This window comes from Lucilia cuprina, chromosome 4 (genome assembly GCF_022045245.1).
Source record: "Lucilia cuprina isolate Lc7/37 chromosome 4, ASM2204524v1, whole genome shotgun sequence".
Taxonomy (NCBI): Eukaryota; Metazoa; Arthropoda; class Insecta; order Diptera; family Calliphoridae; genus Lucilia; species Lucilia cuprina.
Window position 1 is genome coordinate 38,881,265 of NC_060952.1, and position 21,232 is coordinate 38,902,496.

Here is a 21,232-nt window from a genome sequence, read left to right on the forward strand (position 1 = left end):
CATTATCATCTCTGTGTGCTCTGTGTGTCAAAACCGCTTGCACCACAGGTCAACTTAATTAAAGTGCAATTCATATTTAGGATGGTGTCATTTAAGGAACTGCTCTGTTTTAAATCACGAAAGAGAATGGTCTCTTAACTTTGATGCAACCTGCTGCTAAACTTAAAAAAGTTCGTAATCGTTATTGGTGTCGTACAGCATTCTCCCCAACAAAACAAAAGACAAGTTTACATCATTAATCTTGCATTTAGCAGACCTGACACAAACAATATCCTACAGTTCTAAAGCAAAATCACTGAGTTAATTGCTTTTATGAGACGTTTCAATATCGTGGTCTCTGCGGTCCAGGAGATGAAATTAACATCTAACTCTAATCTCCAAAATCACAAGACTTCAACAACCTCCGAAAAAATAGCACTAAAAGAAATTATGGCGACATCGTCCCTAACAGAATAATGGGTGAATACGTCAGATCACCTGATAAAACTATAGCCAGTGCAGGTCTGATCAATAATAAGCTATAACTAATAACAACGGAAGCAATGCTTAAGCTAAACGTTAAAGTAGATGGCAGCAGATCTCCGAAATCATCCGAAAAATTTTGGTGTAGCATTTAACAGACTTTTCACTGTCTTCGATCTTTCCACTGCAATCTTACACAAATTGGAACGAGGTAGGAACAAGGTTCCTACATCGCACAGTGGTATAGGAAAAAAAAAAGAGGGAAATAATTCGGTAACTTCTAAACGGTTAATCCGATTTTTTTCAAGAAAATATAAATCTTTGTATTTGGGTGAAAAACAAAAAAATTGCACGAGTTTAAAAATTTTACATGTCGTAGGTACCCTACTTTGAGCCGCCACGGCTCCGTCCCTGGGGCATCTGCGGGGTTCATCTTCTTCAAAACTTAAACTCGAATACTCCTTGGCTACGCTCACGCAAAATTTTATCCCGATCGGATCAGCCGTTTAGAAATGCCAGATTTATTTCCAAAAAATGTCCATTCTGCCCCACTGTGGATCGGTCGATAACTATCAAACCCCCATATTCGGTTTTATCCATAAAATTACTTTAAACCTCATTACTGAATTAATGAAAGTATGATTTGATGGTGGGTATATAAGATTCGGCATGGCCGAATATAACACTCTTACTTGTTGTTTTTGTACTCTTCTTACTATCATCCGGAAGTAACCTAAACGTATACTTCCAGAATGGGAAAACTAGAAATCAATGTATTTCGTTTTTGTAAAATGTGTGCTCTCGTCTAACAATCGTCCAGAAGTGACTACAATCCACACTTCCAGATGAATAAAATACAACATTAATGTAAATACTCTTCAAACTGTCTTCCAGAAGAGACATAAACATACAAATCAAGAAGATACAAATTAGGATACAATATATTTTGTTATTGTAAAATGTGTGTTCTCACTCAAATATCTTTCAGAAGTCACTAAAACATATACTTCCTGATGAAAAAAAATCAACAGTCATGGTTTTTTTGTTTAAGCAAAATGGATGCACTCTTCTAACTATCATCCGGAAGTAACTGAAAAGTATATTTCTAGAAGACGAAAATTCGAAATCAATGTTTTTTGTTTTTGTAAAATGTGCGTTCTCGTCTGACAATTCTCCAGAAGTGTTTCTGACGTGGCGTCTGAGGTGATGCGCAATAGTTTTGTCTTCTAAATGTTTGAAGGGATATTAGAAAAAGATGTACACTTGTGTGTAGATGTATTTGGTTTTCAGCTGTGTATATCGTTTTGTGTGTTTGGATGCTGTTGCCGTCATTGAGTTGTGTATTTTGTTTCGGTTTTGTTTTTGTGAATTCTGTTCGTATATTTGGATTTAGGTTGGTTTTATTGCATTGTTTATTTAGTTTTTTTTTTGTGTTTTTCGTTATGTATGTTTAGATGTCTTATGTATTTTGTTTTTTATTTCGTTTAGCGTTGCACAGTGGTATAGGAAAAAAAGAGGGAAATAATTCGGTAACTTCTAAACGGTTATTTCGATTTTAATTAAATTTGGTATACACAAAGAGGAGGTGTTGCCGAGCTTAGGTTTTGAATTATCCTTACCGACCTTATCGGCTAACCAGAGGCCCGACGAGGGGTCCTCAAATTAGGACACCTCGGCTATATTAAATTTTTAAAACGATCCTATTTCTTCATTTGACTTCCGATTTAAAAAAAATCGTATATAGAATCTCCTCATCGAGCACTATAAAACACGTAGCAGTAAATTATCTGTTATAGTTTAGGAGATATTCGCGTTTGAAAATTAAAATTTTAAAATTTTTACCGTCCTTACTTTAGTTTTTTGATAATAGCGGGTCCAAATATTCCCGATTTTTCTTTTATTCGCTTTTATTTATATATCCTATAACTTTGGACTCAGTCATGATTTTTACATAATTCTTTCACTGCTTGATATATAGACTTGTTGTTAAGCGAATAAAAAAAAATGGCGAAAATCGGGAATATTTGAACCCGCTATTATAAAAAAACTAAAGTAAGGACGGTAAAAATTTTAAAATTTTAATTTTCAAATGCGAATATCTCCTAAACTATAAGAGATAATTTACTGCTACGACGAGAAAGTAAGGACGGTAAAAATTTTAAAATTTTAATTTTCAAATGCGAATATCTCCTAAACTATAAGAGATAATTTACTGCTACGACGACATTTTTTATAGTGCTCGATGAGAAGATTCTATATACGAAATTTTTTTTTAAATCGGAACTCAAATGAAGAAATAAGATCGTTTTAAAAATTTAACATAGCCGAGGTGTCCTAATTTGAGGACCCCCCTGGTTGGCCTATAAGGTCCAAATTCAAAACCTAAACTCGACAACACCTCCTTTTTGTGCATACCAAATTTCATTACAATCGGATTAACCGTTTAGAAGTTACCGAATTATTTCCCTCTTTTTTTTTCCTATACCACTGTGCATCGCAGTACTATTGCAGAAGAAGAACATATACTGCCACGTAAAACAAAAGTATTTCTGGCACAACTCATATCTGGATGGAGTAATATATGAATTGCCTATTTGTCTCGTGTAGACCATTACATACCTAACCAGCTCCCAGCTTGCCTTGAAGATCCATATGACAAACCTCAGCTTTTCAATTGCAATGTAAATCCTAACTCACTCAGTCCTGAACATGTTCTGCGTTGTTAAGATCAAGGCTCACGATCTTAACAACGCAGAACCATAGTTATTTAAAATGTGTTTATAGTATTAGCTGCTACAATAACAACGGATATGGCTTGCTTGTATGTATATGTGCTCAAAATCCCTATTCGCGGTAAGGTTGCATGAAGGCTAAGTGAAAAAAAACGGTTGCTGCACACCACTCCCTGATTTTAAGTTTTTTTTTTTTGTTTTAAATAAACTGTTAAACCGAGCTAACATTCAAGGAGTTGCCAGTTGAAAGTATTTTGTTTTCGTCATTTCACTGCAAAGTTGCCAGTTGTAATTTCTCGTCTTCCTTAATCATATATTTCAATAATAACGGAAATTTAAGAATGTTCTAGAAATTAGTGGGGCAATATTGGTTAAGAAATGAATTATTCACATTTGTACGTTACTGTCACTAGAAAATGGTAAAGAAATCTAAATAAAAAATTTCACAAAAAATCCTATTTTTAGTCAAAATATATGTATGTGTTTAAAGGATAACTGCAAATTTAGTACATAGCTTTCTTTGAATTTATACTTTAGTATTTAAACAAAAAATAGTGCATACTTTTAGGATGAACATTTTAATTTTACTACACAGAATTTGTGGTGAATTTTTCATCCACCATAATTTGTATTTTTAATATTGCTTTATTCACCATACTAAAAACAAAAATAAAAACACCACAATTTTAACCGAAAAGTTTTCAGCTGGTGCGTTCAACACGTAATCAGCTCTGGGTGGAGAAAGACCTTCGCTCGTTCATTCCATTATGGTTTAAGGATAATCAGGTCGTCCTTATTTTATTACTGTATCACGCTACGATCTTTGAAGTTTCACGCATTTACCACATACTTTTTATACCCTACACCACTATAGTGGGGAGCGTAATATACGTTTCTGCTGATGTTTGTAACATACAAAAATATTGGTTCTATACCCACCTTAATGTATACCGATCGATTCAGAATCATTTTTTAAGTCGATTAAGACATGTCCGTCCGTCCGTCTGTCCGGCTGGCTGTCCATGTAAACATTGTACGCAAGGTACAGGCCGCAATTTTCAAGATAATTTGATGAAATTTGGACCAAGCATATTTTTTGGCACAGCCTATTGAAAATGGTCGAAATCGGTCCATTATTTCACCTAGCCCCCATACAACCGTACCTCCCGAATTGAACTATTTATGCCATAATTATGTCAAATATTCTACTATCTATGTAAAAATTGGCACAAATAAGTTTTGTATAAGTATAAATGACACTGCAGATTTTCGTAAGGATCGGCCCTTATTTGACCCTAACCCCCATACAAACCCCCCTTCAAAAAATGACTTAAACGTCTAAAATTGACTTGTAACCATTTGTATCGCAATGAAACTCAACAAAACAACAAACTGTTATTTAAAAATATATCCTTTTCCCAAATTTACCGAAGATCGGCCCATATTTGATCTATATAAAGCTTAAATAATAATAATATAATAATAATAATATTTGGGAATTATGGTAATATTTAACATAAAAGTTTCTTTATAAAAATAAAAATTTTTAAAATATACTCATGGTGTAGGGTATTATATGGTCGTCAATGCCCGACTATACTTTCCTACTTCTTTATTGATAACATAAACTATTCTTTGATAGGTACATATATAGTTGAGTACCACACAAAACTCTTTTTCACTTTTGGTGGACTCAGGAGTGAAGCTCAGTAGTGAAACTCAGGAGAGAAGCTCGGGAGTTCCTGCTTCCTATACGAAGTCGGATTGGCAGTTCTTGAACGTGGTTCTTATAGACGTAAGCCATAATTGGTGATGGCGTTATGAATATTTCGAAGCCAAATAATTCCTCCTTAATGGTATCATACTGTTAAGGGGCATAACGAAAAATTTGTTTAGAAAAATTAATCAATTCAAAATTGAGAATAAATCTATGAAACTAAATAAATTATGTATTAATTAATCATAATTATTATTAATTATTTTAGTTTAAAAAATTTCTACAAATTCATACCCTGCACCTCTTTGGTGGGGGGAGTATATTGGGTTCGTGTTGATGTTTGTAACGCACACTAAGATTGGTCCTTACGTATAACAATCGGCTTAAAATTATTTTCTGATTCGATTTAGCTTTTTGTTATGAAAATTATTCATGAAATTGTATAGTGCTTTCACACTTTCGTAATTATGCATGAAATTATCCTAATTATTACGAAATAGTTATTCGTAAAATAATGCATGAATTATCCGCTGTGTATATTAAGTGTGGATTGTTATCTGTGTTCACATATATAAATAGGCAACTATATTTTTATTACATTGGTAAATTGGTATTTAGCTAATATATCGATAAAGTTAAATAAAGTTAGATTGTTATATAATGATATGCCAAATCTCTCATTACTCTTTGGGTCCTATAAAGAAGCTATTCTTATAGAATTTAGAAATTGAGTTAACATTACGATATTGCTTAGAGTACCGAATTTTATCACAATTTATGGGCACCATAGCAAATTTTGGAATTTAACATTCCATTTATCAACAAATCGAAATTCTAAAAGGGACCTTATGAAATGTTATGTTAATTATGGATCGAAACTCTTAAACTTGGTTATGAGATGACTGTTAATTTAAAACATGTCTATGTCTAAGTTAATAACTACATAATTAAACAATGTTTTCAATCGTAATTTTACTCTGGATGGTAGAAGACCGTCGATCCATCATCGTTTAAGAGGAATCAGGTCCTCTTAAACCTCTTATCTCAGACCGCATTGGACAAAAGTGGAGCGTCGCATAACTGAACCGAGTTATAGTATTTGAACAGCTGTCGACAGCTGTATCAACCGAAAGTTTTTTCCCCAGGAAAGAACTATCGGCCACAGTCGAGCTGTTACAACAACAACAATAGTATTTGAAGTGCACGTTGACCATATGCAATCGTGTTAACCAATAACAGTCTTATTTTGGAAAGTTTACATATCGGACTAATTGAGCTCCACTATATCTGAATCTGATTGCAGAATTCCGATTTTCATTTAATTTTAGATTCCAATAATAAAAAACGATTTATTATTAAAATATATGTAAGTGGTAATTTTTATTTTCATTTTAAGATAAAAAAACTTAAAATTGTAATTCATTAAGGAAACATAAAACTTTGAAACATATTTTTATAATAATATTTGGAATCGAAATGTTAAAAATCAATCATTAGGCGTTAGAATTTGCCAACTTTTGATAAAACCTGTTAAAAAGGATTGATTTATTTAGTAAATGATGTTTCACTTTTAAAAAATATAGCGTTTTAGTTGTGAATTAAAAAAAATACAAATGTTACGTTAAAGTAATGCTAAACTTAAAAGCAAACTAAAATGACATTATTAATTTATCTGAAAATGTTTCTTTCCACTTTAGGAAAATTTTACTTTCTTGGTAGATTTCTTCTTATTAGTTTTAGCAGTTGTTTTCTTGTTGGTAACATTAATCTTTATCACCGTGGCTGCCTTTTCAGTAGCATTTTTCTTATTATTTTTTCTTTTCGTCACATAGGATTCGTTAGTCTTTCGCACTCCTATTTTAGAACGTTCCAAACGTTTTCGTTCTGCATCTCTATTACGTAGTTCGATTAATCGTTCCTCGGTCAAATTCTCACGATACTTTTTCTTTTCTAGTGCTTCTTTTTGACGCAATTCCATCAATTCTTCCAAACTTAGAGCAGCTCGACGCAAGCGTTTTCTCAAACTATCCCTGGCACGAACGGCAGCCCTCTTTTCTTGCGACATTTTTTTTCTAGGCTGTTTAGCAATGCTATAGGTTTTTTTCTGCTGTTTTCTTTTATTGCCCAGAGAACTCTTATTATTGGTTTTTTTGATTTGTTTTCTACTAGAAACTTTGCGTGTGGCCATTATTATTTATTTTTTAAACTAAATAAATAAAAGCGCACTTTTTTCTTTTAAAAGAATTATAAACAAAAAAGCAACAAAATTGTTTTTTTTTTTATAGAATGGTGGTGGTGTTTTTGTTTGTTGATTATATTGACATTTCATTACGTGATGACGTAAAGTTGAAATGGGAAAAGGGTGCTGCCATATGTTATTATTAAACATTTCTAAGGTTACCCATATGTTTTGTTAAGACTAGCCGTTAATTTTAAAATAATCTCAGCAATCTTATTTTCATCATACATAAAATAAATGTACATTTTTATATTAAATTACAAATGTATTCATTTTAAATTAAGGTAATATAACTTACGTACTTAGGTTTCTATCTTTAATTATTGATTAACCTACTGTACTATAGTAGGAAAGACTGATGTTGGTATAGCTCAAAAAGTTGGTCCTACACTTCGATAACCGACATATATAATAGGCTTAGAATAAAGCCATGTTCGTCAGTTATCATGTCCTTCGTCTTAACATATAACGGTCACGATATATTTTTGACCCAAAGACGATTTTGGTAAAAAGTGATTCTGATTCTGAAAAAGCATGAAATGGGGATTTTTCCTACTATGACAAATTGGCTTTCAATAATCTGGTGGACTGCTTTAGACAAAAGGTGCAATATTAAACTACTACAAGGTGTTCATCGTACGTGCTGCTTGGGTGCAAGAGGTGCCATGTGTACTACTTCAACCAAGGCTCCGTCGTTACACGGATGGCACAACCTTCCAGGCAGAAGTACTAGCAATATCTGAATGCGTAAATTGGATTTGAATAAATATTTCACCCACGGCGCTTATATATTTACCGACAGCCAGAAGGCATTAAGGCTTTATCAGGAGATAGAACTAAATCTAGGACCGTATTGGATTGTAAGAAAGCTTTAACTGAATACTCTCCGAGAGTAAAGGTTCCAATCATAAGGGTACCAGCCCACTCGGTAGTAGTCGGTAACTTTAAAAGGAAGGGATCTCGAGGCGATTAACCTGACAAACGCAAAGCCATTCAACGCAACAAAAGCTGAACTAAAAGTATAGTATAGAAAATAGTTATAGAGAATCCCATAAGACATCAGTGTAACAGTGGGTAGAACCACGAAATTCCTATGGGGTGACCCTGATGAGAGCAAGACGAAAAATCTCCTCAAAATGAGCAATTCAGACGTATGTAGAGCCCGTGGAGAGGACAGTGAAACTCTGGATTTGATGTAGTATACATCCTCCTATCATCCTAACCTAATCATTTTGTCGACCATAACCTAATATAGTTTTCCTTCACCTTCTTGTTTATTTTTTTCAGAATGCACACATTTTCGGAAACCTCGAAATTTACTGCTAACTCTAAAATATGCTCATATAAATCTAAAATCAATAGAAACCTGAATCCACCAATTATATTAGACTACCATAGAATTTCAACATCCGAAAATCAATTAAACAAACATAATTCATTATCAATAACCATATCGAGTCAAAATTCAAGGACATTTTGCAATTTTGTTCGGATCTGCTATAATGGATCATAGCTAGAGCTCTATAAATTGATCTTCGAATAATCGAACAATCGACTGTTTTTGAAAAAATCGAAAAGTCAAAGTTTCTTCGATATCCGTTTTCTGATGATGATTGAGTTTTGAGGACATTTAACAGTATGAAAAACACGTCCACACGACAATTCGGATAGTTTCGAAGTAAAAAATATTCTTCCAAATGATAGCTTACTAAAGAGTTGCTGTAAAAAAGTAAACAAGCGGGAGTACATTTGTGCAAATTCAGTGTAAATGATAAACAATATAATTTATTACATCACATTTTTTCGATCCTATATCTCAGTGTTCTTTTATCTTAAACTAGCTTATAACCCGCTACCTTGTAAGCGAGCCGTTTCATAGGCATTGTAAAATTGTGGTAACCTCTCTATTTCTTAATGTTGTACTACCGATATTTTAGAAAATTCAAAGAGAACCTTTTGAAGTACGATAAAGTACCAAAAGGTCGCCTTCTATAGGGTCTCACCTTATCCGGGACATACATGTTTAATTTCATTTTTCTGGGTCTAATTATAGAAATTTCAAAAGGTACCTTTTAAAGAACGAAAAAGTTTCCTTTTATGGATTCTCACTTTATCCGGGTTATACATACTCAATTACATGTTTCTAGGTTCAGTATTATAGTAATTTCAAAAAGTACCTTTTGTAGAACGATAAAGTACCAAAAAGTCCCCATTTATAGGTTCTCATTTAATCCGGACTCTACATACTTAATTTCATGTTTCTAGGTTCAATATTGTAGAAATTTCAAAAGTACCTTTTAAGGAAAAAAGTACCAAAAATTCCCCTATTATGGATTCTCACAGGCCATACATGTTAAATTTCATGTTTCTAGGTTAAGTATTATAGAAATTTCAAAAGTACCTTTTGAAGAACGCAAAAGTACCAAAAAGTTCCCTATTATGAGTTCTAACTTAATCCGGCCATACACGTTTAATTTCATGTTTCTAGGTTTAATAGATCAAAAAGTACCTTTTGAAGAACGATAAAGTACCAAGAAGTCCCCTATTATGGGTTCTCACTTAATCCGGGCCATTCGTGCTTAATTTCATGTTTCTAGGTTTAGTATTATAAAAATTTCAAAAGAAGAACGATAAAGTACCAAAAAGTCTTCTTTAATCGGTTTATATGTTCAGTATTATAGAAATTTCAAAACGTACCTTTTGAATAACCAAAAAGTACCAAAAATACCCCTTTTATCGGATTTCGCTTAATCCGTGCCATATATGCTGAATTTCATGTTTCTATGTTCAATATTATATAAATTTCAAAAAGTACGTTATGAAGAACCAAAAAGTACCAAAAATACCCTTTTTATCGGATTTCACTCAATCCGGGCCACATATGCTGAATTTTATGTTTCTATGTTCAATATTATAGAAATTTCAAAAAGTACCTTATGAAGAACCAAAAAGTACCAAAAATACCCCTTTTATTGGATCTCACTTAATCCGGTCCAAACATACTTAATTTCATGTTTCTAGGTTCAATATTATAGAAATTTCAAAAAGTGCCTTTTGAAGAACGAAAAATACCAAAATGTTCTCTATTTGTGGTTCTCACGTAATCCGGGCAATACATGTTAAATTTCACATTTCTATGTTCAATATTATGCAAAAAATCAGAAAGTATTTTTTTTTTTGAGAGAAACGAAAAATTATCAAAATGTCCCCTTTTATGGGTCCTTACTTAATCCGGGCCATACATGCATAATTTCATAAGTTCAATATTATAGAAATTTCAAAAAAGACAAAAACGTACAAAAAGTCCCCTTTTATGCAAAAAGTACCAAAAGTAAGTACATTTTTCATCCCTTAAGCGTTCGAATATCCAAAAAGTACTAAATACGTATTTTTATTTTTCGTTAAGTTACGTTAAGTTAAGACACCTGTCCTCTTATTTTTTATGTGAGAGAGGAGATATGAAGTTACTGAATTTACCCGTTTTTTACCCCCTAAACATTCGAATTTCCATTTCTTAGTGGATCTATTCGGTTTGAGACCAATCTCCTGTCCAAATTTTAGCTTCAACCGTTTAGGCTGTGGGATGATGAATCAGTCAGTCAGTCAGTAACGTTGAATTTTATATATATATATATAGATGATAAACATTTCAAATTTAACGGACCATTGATTAACTTGCAACCCTGACTTGACATTCGTATGTAGGTATGTTGTTAAAACAAAATATGACATTTAATATACAACCTGTTTTGTTTAAGATAATTAATCAAACTATCAATTACTATTCGTAAGTGCTAGTTATTAACTACTTAGTTAAAGGTAGCTTAACTTGCTGGTAGGTTACTACTAATACTCTTATAATTATTTGAAAGTCAATTTTTTAATTATAATACTGTAATACTACAATCTTTTTCAGAACTTCCATTGAATAAATTCTACTTCTTTTTCGCTTCTTTGGAAGTAATTTTTTGCTGGGTATATAGCATGGTTCATAGCCTGCACTAATCCATAGTCTGCCCTACATCAGATCATGTTACGGGTCAAGTACTCCCATAATTTAAGCAATATAGAACTTTTGAGATTAGTCACACGTAATTCATAGATGGATTAAGTGGACTTTACCTAGAACTTTACAATGTTAAATGTAGTATGTTTATTCTATTTTGATTTTTTTTAGATCAGTTCATTAAGGAGTGATCTAAACACGAGTGGTTGGAGTGGTCGCAATTTTGATTTTAATATCCAAATTTGTTTAGTTATAACGATATTCTAGAGACAGTTATTAATAAAAAATCCATTTTACGGGAATATATATATTTATATGGCAGCTATATGAAATTTTGAACCGATTTCCATATCTCAATAGAGTTAATCGTTGAATAAGGAAAAAAATCTGTGAAAATATTTACTGGTTTCGTTTAACTGTTGGATGATATTCAGTTAAGCTTAGATTTTTAAACTATAAATGGTTTGTTTAATAAATGTAGATTAACATGATACTAAAAACTAGACCTTTGTTTCTAACAAAACTTTGTAAAAATTAATAAATGCTAGTAATTTATATTTTGCCAACAAATAAGGTACATCATTGATGTCAACCAACAAACAATGGACTTAAACAATTTTGTAACTGAACAGGATTTAGAACTATTGGGCTTAAGGCTAATGTTGCTTGTTGTGAACTGTGAAAAACATGCAAAACAACGAAAAATTTGGAAAAAACTTCCCACGTCGATTGCTGATGACATCTTTAATTTGGATCTTAAAATAGTTAAGTCTCATGAAAGCTATAGTCTTCTATCAAAATCGTTCTTTATGAGTTATTCAACCATCATAATAATGATCAATTGCTATCATTTTCCATGTCGTAAAGGGAATCTGAGTAAAATAATTGAGGCAATCGAAACCAATAAATAGTTACGCTATAAATTAAAAGTGATTTGTGCTTTCTACGAAATGAGAGAAGAATTTATAAATGGTCGTAATTTGGCATTTGGGTTTTTCGTTAATACCATGTTTGCAGACTATAACAATATTTTACTAAGTAATGTGGAAAACACATTTCTATTTCAGGACTGTCGTAAGGGATCTGGTGATTTAATGTTAAAAAATTTATTGGAAATCATTAAATATCGACCATTTATATCGGCCCAAGAATTAGAAATGATTTTAAAGAAATTCTGTGCAATCATGGCCATATCGAAAGGTAATGCCGAAATGTATTTTTATAGTGTTAATCCAGCCTTGGCCATTATTATTAACAACTATTATTTTACTAATCAAAACTCAAAATACGGCATACGTGAGGGCAGTGAAAAAGATGTTCTTCATTTAATACACCAATTTCAAATCTCGGGAACACCTCATATTGTTATGCAAGATTTCAAGCGTTCGGAAATTTTAAAGTTGATAGAATGTTTGCGTCTTAAAGATCTAAAACCTCTCAAGTGTTTATATTTCATTATCATGACGCATGCTACGAAAAATAACATTATCTATACAAATGATGGAGAATTGAATTTTATCGGGGACATATTAGAGCCCTTGCAATCAAATAGTACTTTACAAAATGCTCACATAACATTCGTTAACGTTCATTGTCGTGGCAATTTGAATGGTTTATATATAGATCCTGATGACTCCAGCTCTATTGCACCCACCAAAATTCCACAGTTGCAACCTAATACTTCAGTACTTTACAGTGTTCCTGACTTAATGGTATCGCCAAGACATCGCAATAGTGGCACTCCGTTTGTAAGTAGTTTTTCTAAAGCATATGGTAAATTGGAGTGTTCATCCTTATTACGCTACTTTGGATTGCTTCGGAAAATCTGCCGAATTAGTTGTAGCTGATAACACCACAACAAATTGTATTAAACCAATGCCTACTTGTGCTACGGAAACAGTTCCATGTTTAAAATCGATTAAAAACGAATTTCATAACTTGTTCAATAACACAGCTAATAATATTGTCCACAATCAACAGCCCATATCGGTCACAGAACCATTTTGTTTATATGCGAATCGAAGTGCAAATAAATCTATTTCATCTGAATTACCTAGAGAAGCAAGTTTGCTTAATGTTCGACAAAGGGATTTAAGCAAAGAAAGAGTATCTGAAAGCCAAAATCTCGATCTGGAAGAACAATTGGGTTTTAATATATTTATGCAAAACTTAATATACTTGATTCTTTACCGCCGTGAACCTAGTCGTGCAAGGATTATCAGCATTGAGGAATGTTTTAATAATGATATATGAAGTGGTTAATATACTCTAGAGCTTTAACAATACAATAAAAAAGAAAATACCAACGATATCGGTTAAAGATTTGCTAGTCATATATGTCCAATTATATGAAAACCTATACCAGTTATAAACATACATACACACAGAAAAAAGATTGATTGGAAATCGGCTACTATGATAAATATTTAGTTAAATTAATTAAAATTCTATTGCTGTTATTAAAAATCTGTAAAATTAACAAATATTCAGTACTAAAAAACAATAATTATAATCGAATGGTGGTTTTAACAATTTCCATATCAATAATTTGAACTAAATTGTATCGGTTATTAAATTTTTTTGTAAATTCAGTAAATGAAGCCGATTTTAATTTAGAATTAAATCGTCAGAACATCAAATATTAGTCGTTGCAACCGAAAAATAGTAGAGAGTAAAAAATATTAAGCACTGCAACCAATTATCAATGGAAACATTATTTAAAATTGAATGATGATTAGAGGAACCAAATTCGATGTTCACAACCAATAAGTTGGTGATTTTAGTTGATGTTTATAAAAATATATAAAATAAAATGAATTTATATTAAAAAAAAGAGCCAAATTGAATTTGCGGATAAATAAAATCGGAAAGATCGGATAGAAAAGGTAATGTTATTTTAGTTTTCATAATTTTACAGCTGCGGAAATGTAGTACTCCTTTAGACATGTTAGACAAGATGAAGAGCAAAATTTCCGACACATAAACATCAAATTTTCAACTTATATATCTATATAAGTTTTGTAAGTTTATTCATTCATATTTTATTGTAAATATTTCAAATAAAATTAAATATATTTTAAAATACACAAAATCCACAAATTTGTTTTCAATAAATAATATTTCAGTTGCAAATACCAATAATTTCAAACCGCATTACCGAATAAATAGTTATGTACACCATATATTCAGTTATAGTAACCGAATTTTTCAATAATTACAATAGAATTGTGGTATAGTTGTGAGAACCGACTGAATTCGATTGGAAACAAATTCGGTTATCACAACGAATCTGTTTTCTCTGCGTACATATGTGCATACTTTAAATGTGGTTTTTTTAATAAAACATTTTTTTATATTTAAAATACTAACATTATAGTTCTTATAGTTTTTTAGATAAACGAAATTTTCTATTCAATTCATATGGGAAGTGCCTTTGGAAGTCCGACCGTTATTCTCTATAGGTTCATATGAAAAAATTTGAAGATACTAGTTCTAAAAGTTTCTCAGATATACGAATTTTTTCGATTAATTCATATGTGGACTCACATTCTGCACTTTTTCCTGCAAAATGTTCAGATATATAATAAAGTTCTTCTTGCAAAATTTGAAGAATTATGTTCTATTAGTTTCCCAGATAAACGAAATTTTGTATTTAATTCATATGGGTCGCGCAAAGCCCATCCCCTTCGATAGCTCCGCCCGTTAATGTTAATGTCAAAGTTCTTCAATTAAAATGTGCAGATTTTAGCTCTAATAGTTTCTCAGATATACGAATTTTTCTATTTAATTCTTATGGGGGCTCCAAGCACCCCCCCATGATGAAAGTCCGCTCCTTTTTCTCCAAAATGTTCAGATGAATATTGAAGTTCTTGGTGCAAAATTCGAAGAATTTTGTTTAATTAGTTTCTCAGATAAACGATTTTTTGTAAATATTTTGTCCTAAAAAAATATATTGACACTAAAGTCGCTCCTACGAAATTTGAGGACTCTAAATATACGGATTTAATATTTTTTAATATGGGCGTGTCATCTCGTCCACATGAAACTTTTAAACAAAAAGTAGCCTATTATACCTTTCAGATATATAGGAACACACAGTGAGAATTTCAAGATGATCGGTCCTATAAGGAACAAACAAACATACATTGATTTTTATATACATAGATACCGAATAATCAACACTGAAGTCATTTATTATGCGCATGTAATGAGGCCCGATCATTATGAACATCGGTTGAATTATTAAGATACAACTGGCGGACCTACACTTCGACGCATTACCGATTTAAAATACCTTTGTAGCGATGGCTTGGTCCACTATCTTATTGTTAACGAAATGTTCTTTCTTACTATGCAGCGTTGTGTGGAGACGCTATAATAGCGCAAAGCCATCTATATTTATAAATTTTATGGATCGTATTAACCAATTTAGAAGAATAACCGAACAGACAAGGCCTATAGACACACGCAGAGTTGAGTCTAACTGCTGGAAAAGCTGTTTTGCCATTATATAAGGGGGTAATCTGTGCATGAGTTTTCGGAAAAGAGAGTTTAGGAAAATCAAAAATACACTTAAGTTTTTGACGTTAAAATTTCGTAAACGTTCAAAATCGAAAACGATGACCAAGTATTTGTACTGAACGAATTCCACTCCATTCTGACAAGTAAACGGAAAAGAAGGCATCTCGCGTAGAAGAAGTTCACTTTTACCAGGCTTAATTCCAAGACCATTGTTTATAATAAAGAAGAAGACAAATATAATATGAAAATTAATGAAAACTTAAATTTAAAACAAAAAAATATATTGTGAAGTCCCTATAATTTATTCTAATCGATAAAACAATCCTTTTAATGTTTATTTTAGTAAAAATTGTATTAATTCATTTTGCATCAGCTGATTAAACTTTTGCATTTCTTGCTCAAGTTTAAACTACCTCCGCTGGGCGCTTAAACTAGCAAACAAAATTAACTAGTTGCGTATTTAAAATCAATTTTCGCGGATTAATTTAAATTTAATCCTTTATCCGTTACCTAAAGATTAATTCTAAGGGTCTTATTCAAAAATTTTTATCAAAGCTTTATACATTTTTAATAATTGTTTTGCTTGATTTTGATGACATAAAACACTACAACGATACGACATCGATTGTTTTATTTAATTTTGTATACATCATCATATTAGTAGTAAGTATAATGACTTTTAATATTTTGTTTCTTATCATCAACAGTGTTTTTTATTGATAGGAACAATCAACAGCTACAACATTTAAAAATTAGCTTTTATTCTAACAAAAAATTTAAGATACTCACGATTTATATCAACATATGTTCGTATGTAGATAGTGAGATACACTTTAGAATTTTCAATTAGTTTTAGTTAAGCATTCAAAACGAATGGATAAAAGAATAACGTGTAATTGTTTAATTAATAAATTCCAATAAATACAAATACTCGTAAATTAAGAAAATGATAAACATGTATAAATTTCTAACAATAATCGCCGCCTTAACATTATGTTTGGCACCCCAACATGCTGAGACAGCAAATATTTTAGCATTTTTACCCTCCTGCAGTCCCTCACATTTAATCATTGAAATGGCCGTAGTCAAGGCCATGGCCGAACGTCAGCACAATGTCACTGTAGTCTCAGTATTACCTCTAAAAACGGAGTGGATGGATCCCTCTATGACACACATAAAATTGGATAAGGGTGAGGTCGACATGGATGTTGCCATAAAAATAACAAAACTAAAAGGTTTTGAGAAATTTCGTAAATCATTGGATATGATGAAAATGATGTCAACACAATTAGCGGTTATATTTGAAGATCCTAAATTTCAAGAGTTACTACACAAACCGGGAAATAAATTTGATCTAATGTTATTTGGTTATTTGTTTGGTGATTTCTTTTTTGGCATAGCAGAACACTTTGATTGTCCGGTAGCTTTACTATGGCCAAATATACCAATATCTCCGATATTAAATATGATCGGTAATCCGTTAGCATTATCGTATTCAGTTGTTACTCTGCTGAATAGTATGAACGATGATAATATGGGTTTTATGTTTCGCTTAAAGAATGTTGCGGCTGTAGGGGGAGAAATGTTATTGTTGTCAACGCAAGAAAGAAGTCTACGAGAAGTTTATACGTAAGTAGAAAGAGGATAATTTGATAATAATTATATTGATTTTCGAAAGATAACAATATATTGTTACAGTAAAAATAGTTTAGTTATATTAACATGTCGAGCCATGTTTTTTCTCTGCGTGTAATGAGTCCTCAAAAAGCTATATATCAAATATATATATATATATTGAGAGAGAATAATTAAATTTTCATTATACCCTATACCACTATAGTGGGAAGGGTATTATGCGTTTGTGCTAATGTTTGTAACACATTAAAATATTAGTACTATACCCACCTTTAAGTATACCAATGTCCGTCCGAGCTTCCGACCGTCCGTGTGTCCAAGTAAACGTTGTTATCAAAGTACAGGTCGCAATTTTTAAGATAATTTGATGAAATTTGGAATACACGTTTGTTTTGATCTAAGAACAAAGCCTATTGAAAATTGTTAAAATCGGTCCATTATTTCACCTAGCCCCCATACAACATAACCCCCGAAAAGGGCTTTTGAGCTCAAAATTATGTAAAATACAAGTAGGAAAGTCTAGTCGAGCATGGCCGTCCATATAATACCCTACACCACGTGTATATTTTTAAAATTTTATTTTTTTATAAAGAAACTTTTATATTGAATATTACCATAATTCCAAAATATTTAAGCAATTTATTGACTTATAAAAAACTTATTTGTTCCATTTTTTAGAGAGATAGTAGGATATTTGACGTAATTATGGCATAAAAAGATCAAATCGGGAGGTACGGTTGTATGGGGGCTAGGTGATATAATGGACCGATTTCAACCATTTTCAATAGTCCCTATGCCAAAAAATATGCTTGGTCCAAATTTCATCAAATTATCTCGAAAATTGCGTCCTGTACCTTGCGCACAAGGTTTACATGGACAACCAGCCAGTCGGACAGACGGACGGACATGTCTTAATCGACTCAAAAAATGATTCTGAATCGATCGGTATACTTAAAGGTATTGGACCAATATTTTTGTATGTTACAAACATCAGCACAAACGTATAATACCCTCCCCACTATAGTGGTGTAGGGTATAATAAATGTACAACTATATAAGCCTTGATGACCTAGTCGGCCAAACCCGACAATATTTTTTTACTTGTGTTTAATAATATTTAATCGTAGGACATATAAAACACAAACTTTAAACAATAAACTAATCTTTCATAACTGATTAAGTAATAAACAATTAGACAAGTAGACAATCATTCTGTATATATAATAAAAATCAAGTAGTAGCATGAATACACAATAAATATTGATAAGATAAGAGAATAAAAATAGTTACAAACGTAAAAAACGTGAGAACTAGAAATATAAATAACTTTATTTTTAAAAAAGGCCAAGCTTTGGGGGCTCCAAAAGACCTATCGATCGCCAAATTTTCTTTAGTTCTTCATATACAAGTATACATAAATATGTTTTATAAGAACCTAATTGTCATTAGCATCCATAAATGATCCATTCCGAAAATCTATACACGACGACCGACGATTCGAGGCTCTGATTTCAGATAGAATATTAAGCTTTCGTACGTTCCTACTCTATTAGCAACGAATATAAATCGACTGTTAGAACCTAATTATGGGATATTATGTGATAAGGTTTAATCCGAAACGAAATTGAACTGTAAGAGAACCATAAGAAACCTTAACTAGACTTAACAAGATCGAATGTATTTAATTTAAATTAAAAACATTTGGCCTCCGGTAGGTTAGTGGTAAGTGCTCTAGTCTGGTAGACCTGAGATGGTGAGTGCGATTCCCACGGGTTAAGGACCGCACAATAGGCCCGATAGAGGCCTAGGTGTATTTCTTCATATTTCATGTTTATATGTGAATCCTCCTTTTACACTAACTAAATAACTAACTAAATAACTAACTAAATAACTAACTAACTTACTAATTAATTAACCAACTATCTTACTTACTAACTAATTTAAAAACATAGGCGAAACGGTAGACAGAACCAGAAGGATCATAAAAGTTTGCCTTATTGAGAGGGGGGCATCAAGCTGACCTAAAATGAGCGAGTCCGTAGTTTAGGTTATTATGTAGTGAGTGAGTGGATACACAGTAAACTCTAGAATATTTTGTGGGTGATTTGTTTGTGTTTTCTTTAAAATTACATAAAAATTTATAGAGATGGTTTTCCAGATTGAGAGGAAGATAAAAGGCTTCCCCAAAATGAGCTAGACCGTAGTTTAGGTTATTATGTATTAGGAATACACAGGAAACTCTGGAACATTTTGTGTACAAGTTGTTGTGTTTTCTTTCAAATAATACACAAATTGAGAGAGATGGTTTTCCATATTCCTCAGGAACTCAGATTGTAAGTTTTTAAAAAAAACTGAGAGTTTCTGGAAAGAGGACGATAAGACCTTTATAGATCATGGGCTTTCCAAAAACATTTCCAAGTGAGGGCAAATTGTGAATAGGAGGATCTCAGTAATTTTCTTTTAGTTATAAATTTCCAATTGCTCACAAATATTTCGGGCCAAAACATTTTCTGGAGTTTGAATTATCCATCTTATAAAAGAATTTAGGATCTCATAGGTTCCAAAATATATATAATGATTTGTAAAAATTTACCTTGATAATTAACTAATTACAACTGTGTTATTTAAACATTTCAGTAAAAATTTTCCAGCAGATAAGTATGTTAGTTACGACAAAGCCAAACAACGTGTAGCCATGGTTCTGTATAGTCATCATTTCAGCGAGAAACCTATTAGACCTTTAGTACCGGCACTAATTGAAATTGGTGGAATACATATAAATGATGAACCTAAGGCCTTAACAAAGGTAAAACATTTCACAAATACCAACATTATAAAATATTAACTCCTTTTAAATTATTTAGGATCTAAATGACTTCATAAACTCTGCCGAAAATGGTGTAATATTTTTCAGTATGGGTACCAATATTAAAACTCATCATATGCCAGATAATGCTTTGCTTAAAATTTTCAATGTCTTGTCGAAATTGCCTCAAAAAGTTGTGTGGAAAGTAGATGATGAGTCACAGGTACCGGGAAATTCAACAAATATTCTATATCGTAAATGGTTGCCTCAAAGTGATATTTTGGGTCATCCCAATGTAAAATTATTCTTTGGTCATGGCGGTAAGGGTGGCATAACTGAGGCTAAATTCTATGGTGTCCCCATAGTGGGCTTACCTATATTCGGTGATCAACCCATGAATATGGTGGAAGTGGTAAGCAAAGGTTATGGTCTTAGCATAGATAATGATAAACCACTTACTGAGGAAATTATATATAAAACTGTTAGAGAAGTTTTAGAAAACCCTAAGTTTACTAACTCTGTAAAAAGGTTTTCATTGCTATATCGCGATCGTCCTTTAAAAGCTAAAGAGACTGCAGTTTATTGGTTGGAATATTTAATCAGATACAAAGGAGCGCCTCACATGCAAAGTCCCCTCAGAACTATGTCATTCGTGGAGGTCACGAATCTAGATGTAATTGCACTTATTTTAGTAGTATTATATATAATTGTTAAATTAATTAAGTTATTAACAAAAATTGTAATTAAGTTATTGTGTAAACTGAAGGGAAATAAAGTTAAAAGAGATTAAGATTAGTATTTTTTTTTTTTGTAGTATTAAATAGTATTTAATTAAAAAATAGTATTTATTATATTAATAATTGTTATAAGTTTTGTTGCTTTGAATTAACAATAAATGTTTTTATAGCGAAGATTATTGTCACATAAATTAGCAGGAAATCCCGGTTGTCATATAAATTAGCTTGAAATCCCGGTTGTCCTTTTAACCCTTGTACATATCACTATGGACTAGACTATAGACTAGACTATAGACTAGACTAGACTATAGACTAGACTAGACTAGACTATAGACTAGACTATAGACTAGACTATAGACTAGACTATAGACTAGACT

General features: G+C 31.9%; 2 protein-coding genes across 2 annotated transcripts; both read left to right on the plus strand.

Annotated features, from left to right (window-relative positions):
- The first annotated feature begins 11,710 nt into the window (after positions 1–11,710).
- On the plus strand, positions 11,711–13,019 carry LOC111683717. Its single transcript, XM_023445817.2, has one exon. It carries the CDS (start codon positions 12,107–12,109, stop codon positions 13,001–13,003), a length of 897 nt encoding a protein of 298 aa, XP_023301585.2. The 5' UTR covers positions 11,711–12,106; the 3' UTR covers positions 13,004–13,019.
- Positions 13,020–16,563: 3,544 nt separating this feature from the next.
- LOC111683716 (UDP-glycosyltransferase UGT5-like) lies at positions 16,564–20,908 on the plus strand. The gene is made up of 3 exons (XM_023445816.2): positions 16,564–17,306; positions 19,950–20,118; positions 20,177–20,908. Exons 1-3 carry the CDS (start codon positions 16,624–16,626, stop codon positions 20,906–20,908), a joined length of 1,584 nt encoding a protein of 527 aa, XP_023301584.2. The 5' UTR covers positions 16,564–16,623.
- Positions 20,909–21,232: the final 324 nt, after the last annotated feature.